The 8,007-nt window shown below is 37.6% G+C and overlaps 1 protein-coding gene across 1 annotated transcript; it reads left to right on the plus strand.

Annotated features, from left to right (window-relative positions):
* The first annotated feature begins 448 nt into the window (after positions 1–448).
* Positions 449–2,011, plus strand: LOC145564718 (uncharacterized). Its single transcript, XM_081624941.1, has 2 exons — positions 449–1,362; positions 1,564–2,011. The coding sequence occupies exons 1-2, from the start codon at positions 449–451 to the stop codon at positions 2,009–2,011; spliced, it is 1,362 nt and encodes a 453-aa protein (XP_081481067.1).
* The last annotated feature ends 5,996 nt before the right edge of the window (positions 2,012–8,007 follow it).

The following is an 8,007-nucleotide window of genomic DNA, read 5'->3' on the forward strand; positions in this document are numbered from 1 at the left end:
ATACTCCCTCTCTCACGGCTCTCTCCTCCTCCTAGGCGCGGTAGTGTCTCGTGGTGGTGGTGGTTCGTGCGGTGGTCGGTTGTCCGAAAAGGTGGTGATCGCGGTTTTCCTCAATCACTCGACCAATCTAGTATTGGTGGACGGCTCGTTCGAATCTCGTGGACTAAGTAGAGGAGCAACACTTGGGGCTCTATTCTCTCCCTGATTTGCCTGTCGAATAGCTTCGTGGAATTCACGCTTCAAAGGTATGATTATGTGTCTTGTGTGTTATGCATGCGATTCTTGGGATTAGGTACTTTATTGAATATGATTCATATATGTTATTTCCGCTGCGTAGTACCTATAAACTCCTACAAAAATAGCACAGGCAATAAGGTGTAACTTTAAAGCTACCAATAATGAAGCTGAATATGAAGCACTAATCACAGGGCTAACCGTTGCAAAGGACATGAAGATACAACACCTTGAAGTCATTTCTGATTCCCTACTCATGGTAAACCAAGTCAACGGGCAGTATGCAGCAAAAGACGCTAGAATGATTGCCTACCTAGAAGTCACAAAGAAGCTCATCAAAGAATTTAAGGAGTTCAAGATAGAACAAGTACCCCGAAACCTGAACACCGAAGCAGACGCATTGGCAAATTTGGGGTCAAACATCAATCCAGAAGAATTTGGGGCAATCCCACTAGTACATGTACTCTCACCAGCCATAGAGAAGGAATCAACTATGAGTGTCTACGAAATTCAAACAGGCCCTACAGAAGAAGAAGACAACAGTTGGATAACACCTCTGAAAGAATACCTCCTGGGCAACACGAAACCAACATGGAAAGTAACAGCTCAAGCATTCGCTCAGAAAGCCTCCAAGTACTGCCTAATCAGCAATGTACTCTTCAAGAAATCTGCAGCAGGACCTTTCTTAAGATGCCTGGAAAGAAAAGAAGCTCAGCAAGTCTTACAATCCCTACACAGTGGAGAGTGCGGAAATCACTCCGGAGGAAGGAATCTAGCCAACAGAGCACTTAGAATGGGATACTACTGGCCCAGTATGAGGAAGGATGCAGCTGAGTTCGCCAAGAAGTTCCTAGCATGCCAAAAACATGCGCCCTTGACACACAAGCCATCAGAGGAATTACACCCAACATTGACACCGTGGCCATTTATGAAGTGGGGAATGGATATAGTAAAGCTACCACCGTCATCAGGACAGAGAGTGTACTTCTTAGCAATGACAGACTACTTTTCCAAATGGATTGAAGCAGAAGCGTACAAGGAGATCAAGGATAAGCACGTCATTTCATTTATAAAGAGGAACATTCTAAGCAGATTCGGGGTACCAGCAGAGATCATTACAGACAATGGGTCCCAATTCATCAGCAACAAAACCACCAAGTTCTGTAAGGAATGGAACATCTCCCTTATCACATCTACACCAAGATACCCACAAGCAAATGGACAAGCAGAATCAAGCAACAAAGTCCTTATAGGCAACATGAAGAAAAGGCTGGAAGGAGCCAAAGGAAAATGGGCAGACGAACTACCCAACATATTGTGGGTAGACAGGACAACTCCTAAAGGCGCTACAGGTCATACCCCTTTCTCACTGGTGTACGGATGTGAAGCAGTAATCCCAACAGAGGTAGAAGTGCCTATAGCAAGGTACGGGCTAATGACAGAAGAAAGAAATCAAGCAGAACTAATTCACAATTTAGACACAGTGGAGGAACTAAGGGAAGATGCACAAATGAGAATGGCAGCATATCAACAGGAAGTAGCAAGATCCTTCAACAAGAACGTTAGAGTTAAAGTCTTCAAGCTAGGAGATTGGGTCCTCAGAAAGGTATACGAAAACACCAAGGAAGTCAATGCAGGAAAGCTAGCACCCAATTGGGAAGGACCCTATGAAATCACCAAGGTAGTAGGTAATGGAGCATACAGACTCAAGAGTGCAGAAGGAAAAGAAGTGCAGCGAAGCTGGAACGCAGCACATTTAAAGTTATATCATTTCTGAAGAAAGGTACGCAGTTGTTATTTCTATTTTGTCTTTTAATTTACAAAAAAGAAAACACAAAAAACAGGAAAACAAGCAAAAATACAACAAAAACAGAAAACAGAAAAACACAAAAATCTCCAACAGCCAAAATCAGCACGAAAGGTACTAATCTATCTCTATCTTTTGTCAATTTACTTTATGATCATTACGAGTACTGACTTTGGCATCGGAGGGCCGTTGGGGAAACCCACGGCCACCCCTCACCTTCTTCTGTTTTGCAAGGAACACGACTGACATTACTGAGCAAGAATGCAACAAGTCCCTTCACTACAGAACAAAGACAAGTCATTCCTGAAAAGAACAGACCTACTATCCTTACAAGACATACAAACACATGTAAGTAGCATCACTACTGTAATACAACTATAATACTTCTGTAATACAACTGTAATACAACTGTAATACATTCGTGATACAGCTGCAATCACAACACACTATACAGAAAAGATAATCACACAGCAAGGAAGATAGAAATACTTAGTTGCATTGCAACAAAATTAAACAAAGCATCCAGCTACAGAAGTGTAGCACAAAATAAAAACAAATTATCCAAACTGCACTAAGGCAGTAAACAGAAACAGCATTCAAAGTTTTACATTTTTTTTAAAAAAGATGACACAGCACCAGCTAAACTAATTCTCCCCCATGTTGTCAGCAGGAGCTACTTCTTCAGCAACAGGCTTCATCACCTCTGGGGCATCCTTAATTTCTTCATTGTGAGGAGAATTCACTTCCTCATCAGCAAAGCTCGGCAGTAGTGAGCCAGGAGCAGCAGTCCCTTCAGGAAACGCCTTCTCAAAAGAAGCCTTATCACCATTATAGTCCCAAGCCTCATGCTTTCCTTGCTGAAACTCCTCCATCATCTCAAGACGCGCCTTCCCGTAGTAGTACGTAGCAGCATCAATGGCCTCGTTAGCAGCTTCCTTCAAGGTACCCTTCAGCCCATCCCGCTCAGAAATGCAGTCCCGATGCTTAGTCCGTTCAGCCTTCAAAGCCTCAGTAGCAGCCTTGTACTTGTCAGACAGAGCATCACGTTCCTTCTTCATAGCCTCATACACCCGAGAAAATTCTGACACTTTGCCTAAAACACCAAGGCAGGACTGGAGACTCTGCACAGCAAAGATGAAATGTAAGGAACATATTTCAATAAGGTCGATTTTATTTAAAAATTTTTTTGGAGTATACTATACCTGGAAAGACTGTACGGCCGCCTCTTGTGAAAGGTCAGCAAAAGTCATCGAAGATTGGCGATCCTTGAAGGAAGGAAACAACAGGGTATCTACATGCGGAGCAAGGGAGTCAAAAGAAAACTCAGCAGCGTCAACATCAATAGGCACCTCCAACTTCCTCTTGAGACTAGCACGAGACGGAGGCGGAGGAGGGACACCCTTAGGAGCAACCATCTTGATGGGAACAGCCTCAGAAGTCTGGGGGGACGAGCGAGACTTAAGACGACCCAAGATGGAAGATGAGCTAAGAAGATCATGAGACCTTAGTGACCTTGATGTATCTGCAAGGAACATAGTTGTTTCAAAAAGTAATGCAACAAGAAACACAGCAAATATATACAACAAGGATCACAACAAATATATACAGCAAGGACGCTAATTGGATCAAATAGATTAACAATTGTATACAAGTATATTCAACAAGGATACAACCGATCCAAGATTAAAAACCCACAAACTAAACAAGCAAACCGACATCAACCACACATTCACAAAATTATAAGTACAGCAAAACATCGAAACTCACAAGAAAGAAAGAAAACAAACCTTGAGACATGGTTGGGGCAACTTTCTGTTCAGAATCAGATTCGTCCAAGGATTTAATTTGAACAACTGCTTCAGGTTGTGTCAACCTGATGAAAGATCTCTCGTCTGCACTCAACTCATACAACTTGTCTATCAAAGATGGAGACTGAGAGCGCTGCTTCAATTTACTCACTGCAACCAACAAGCAAATAAGCCCAAATCAACAAAGAAGAAAAGAAGAACATAAAAGCATAAGAAAACAGAATACCTTCAGCCTCAACAGTGTCAATAAAAAAAATCACAATCATCACTCAACGTATCAATCCTCACAAAGAAGAACTTGTGATACCACTTCTTGTCAAAAGCCTTCTCCAAGTCAGTCACCAGAGGACCAACACCATCCTTCAGGCGAAGGCCAACTCGACCTTTACCACTGGTCCTAATAGTATAAGGGTAACACAAGTCCCTCACATCAAGTTCTATACCCAATTTTATACTCAGCAAATCCAGAATTCTCAACACCCTCCAAGTCTGGGGCAACAATTAACAAGGCGAAACCCTAACTCTAAGAAGGAATTGACGAACAAGAGCAGAAAAAGGAAAAGTGTGCCCAATTACAAAGGGGTACTCAAAGAAACACACCCAACCGGGAGCAGTCCAGTCAGCCCTCTCCCTAGGTGATGGAATTTTCACCACAACCCCATCAGGAAAACGCGCAATTGCAGCAATATTCTGAACTTCCTCCTTCGTAATGGTGGAAGGATAGGTATCCTTGACAGGAAAAACGTTTTGCGCCACCAAGTTTGGCCTTTTCACACCCTCATCCACCCCAGCAAACACCACCCTCACATGATCATCCATCACAAAAAAAAACAAAGAAAAAGTACAGTGTAAAACAGAGCAAATAGAGAAGAGAGAGAAAATACCTGATGAAATTGAAATTGGGGCAAAGCAATTGAAGTGATTAGACAATAGCCTGCACACCCAATAAATACCAAAGACGGAAATAAACCGCCCTTCACAGTTATCGAGGGAGTTGCCTTAAAACTGCCTCCACTTTCTATTTTGCTAACCGTTGGAACAATTTCTGAAATTCGAAATATTCTCTGGAGTTTTCTTTAAGTAATTTTCACTTCCAAATACTTGGAAATAAAAATTAGGGGCAATTGTTGGGCCCGTATTGTAATACGACCCATTACATTTAGGGCACCAGTCCAAGAAGCAATACATCAACAAAATGAGCAAAACGGCTTGATTAGAATAAACAAGGAAAGCAGCATCAAGGATATCAATCAAAGAGATACTTGCCAAAAATACACCTACAGAACAGGGAAGAAGATAACTCAAGAAGATCTTCTTTATTTTGAATATATTCCGAATATCTTTGTAAACCCTAGAGATCCCTGGGTATAAATAAGCATAAACTAGACATTTTGAGCATCCATGTACGCACATATACTCTAAATATAATAGAATTACTCTGCATTTATCTACGGAGCTTCGTCCCTACTAAAGAAGGAGGCTAGTCCTTATTCAGTATTGTATTTCTTAACTTACTCTTTTCATAGTAGAGTTCATTCTGTTTATTTATCGTTTATTCATTGCTTATCTATTGCTTTATTATTGCTTTACTGCTATTTTATATGCTTTTGGTAGTATGATTGTTATTACCCCTCAAACCTAGCAAATTCTCATACGTCCTTGTTGAGATTTGCCTAAACACCCACCAAGAACCTGTCAAAAAATTTCATTAAAGAAATATAAAAATGTCAAAATATATGAAACATTTTCTGTCAATTCTGTCCATGATTTTGTAATTTAAATTTATTTTATTGCTGAATATTCAAACATATGATAGGTTAATAATATACGTCCATACTATATTACTACGTTGATGTGGTCTACTCTTTGTACTATTGAAATTAATGGGAGGAAATAAAATTAATTGACTTTACATTGTTTTAACCTATTAACTAGTTATTACGCCCGGGTGATGCCCCGAGGCCCGAATTACTGCATTATTTCCTTGATAAAAATCTTAATAAAAGTATTTAATTTTTATTAAATACTCCATAGCATGTAATATGATAATGTATTAGTGGTTAATACCTTAGAGTTTTAAACTTAAGGTCAGTTCAGAACAGAAGAAATAAGTTCAAATCAATCATCGTTTTATGTGCAGTTTTTTTATCGCTAAATATCTTTAATTTCGTTATGAAAAAATTATGAAAATCACATATTAATAAAATTCACATAATTATGAATCTAACAAGACCCCGCTTGATATATTTTTCCCGTATAGATTATCGTATATTTAAGGTCAAAGTTTGGTCAAATCTGACATTTAGATCAGATCAGACCAGACTAGATCAGATCAGATAAGTTCAGATAAGCAAATATAAGGCGAACTAAACAGGGCCTGAAAATCGGATTTTAATGAGAGAGTGTCACATGGCTTAAGCATATGGAGTAAAAAATGAGAATAGCCACACGTGACACCTTAACTTATTTAGAAACGTCTTTTAATATATAGTATAGATAAAGTGTATATTACTTTCTTCTTACTTTTGTTATGCTTTTAAGGTGATTATTAACTCACATAATTATTTCAATTCATGTCAAGGTAAAAGTAACAGTAATTTTCTGTAGATGATAATAAGGTACTCGTAGTTGGATTTGATGGTACTTGTGTGAGTTGTGTCCATCTTTTTGCCTTATTTCCCAATCATGTATGTCATTCCACTGTTGTTTTTCTTTTCTCTTTATGTTTATGTCTTTTTTTAGCTGATTGTGAATTGTGATCCACAATTATGATTATCCATTCTAGATTTTTTTTAATATTTTTTTTATCGAAAAGTAATGTTCAATCATTAGTCTAGAATACTAGAGATAACAAGAAGAAAATGACATATTATGATATTATATATACTGAAATGCTCTGTAATTTTGCATATTTGAAGAGTAGAAAAAGAGAACGCCTCCAGAGTACAAGGAGTTGTTCATTAATTTCAACTAATAGCTTGACATATTCACACAACTTTGATGTCTAAAGAGCGAGATAATATAAAGTGTTAACTGTTAAATGCACTTGGTTGTGCATAGAGATAAGTACATTGAGTAATTTTTTTTTTGCTCATTAATAGATTCTAAAATGAGCCAAAATATCTACTAAGCTAAAAAGAGTAGTGAGCTCGACTTTAGCCAAATAGATTAAAAATCGAACCTATACATAAACCTAACTCTTAGTAAGTACTTGTAATTTGTAATATTTTTTGTATAATTTTGGCATTCTTGTTCAAGATCTAAGAATTTCTCGGCCTCTGGTAATTTGAGTCATCTGTGGATTTAATTTTGGTATATAGTTGCATGTTGATGGTATCATCTTAATATACCAACAAAAATTCTATTACGACTTTACAAGTAATAATAACAAAACTTAAAATATTCACATTTGTAAATAACAATGTATAAGTGTTTTGGTATAGGATAATACTACGCAAAATTTCTTTAGTCACGTTTGCCAATGCATAAATTCAACTATTAATATCTTTAATTACTTATAAGCAAAAATTATGAAAGTTGATAATTAGAAAATATATATTGTGACGAATCTAACAAGATTCCACATGACTATATTTTTCATTATATATAAAACACAAAACATGATCAAAGGAGAGTGTGTGAATAGTGCTAAAGTCAAAACTTTTTAACTAATAAAAAACGTGTTAACAGTAATGAGTATTAAGCAGAATTTCTCTTGAAGATCTACCCAAAGAGAAAAAATAAGAACTGGACCAAACATAACTGCATAACACATAATGAAGTTGGACCCTTGTTGGCCTCACTAGCCCATAATAATTGTTGCATGATTAAATAAAACTTGTAGCAAACAAACAAAGCCCATAATTACAAATATAAAATGTACCAAATTTTAAGCATAAAAAAGCGTGACGTGGGAGCAACGACTATGTAGGGAATTCTAGGCTTCTAGCCGTAATTTTAAGGCTACTTGAATGAGTTGGACTATTATTGAATTTGAACAAGCACAATCAAACAAGTAACAACCCCATCATTATCATCCAGATTAGCAACGCTGCCCTAATTATTTTTGATTTTTTAAATGTTGTTTTGATATCCGACTATACAATCACATGAACAGTCAACTTAACTCATTGTTAAATACTTTCATCCTTTAATAAA

This window comes from Chenopodium album, chromosome 10 (genome assembly GCF_948465745.1).
Source record: "Chenopodium album chromosome 10, dcCheAlbu1.1, whole genome shotgun sequence".
NCBI lineage: Eukaryota > Viridiplantae > Streptophyta > Magnoliopsida > Caryophyllales > Amaranthaceae > Chenopodium > Chenopodium album.

What these genes read in the sequence shown, in the direction of transcription:
- LOC145564718 (XM_081624941.1), top strand. Translation starts at nt 449, where the DNA reads ATGAAGATACAACACCTTGAAGTCATTTCTGATTCCCTACTCATGGTA. An exon ending in GAGATCATTACAGACAATGG is followed by an intron (nt 1,363 to 1,563) that starts GTCCCAATTCAT and finishes GTGGGTAGACAG; the next exon opens with GACAACTCCTAAAGGCGCTA.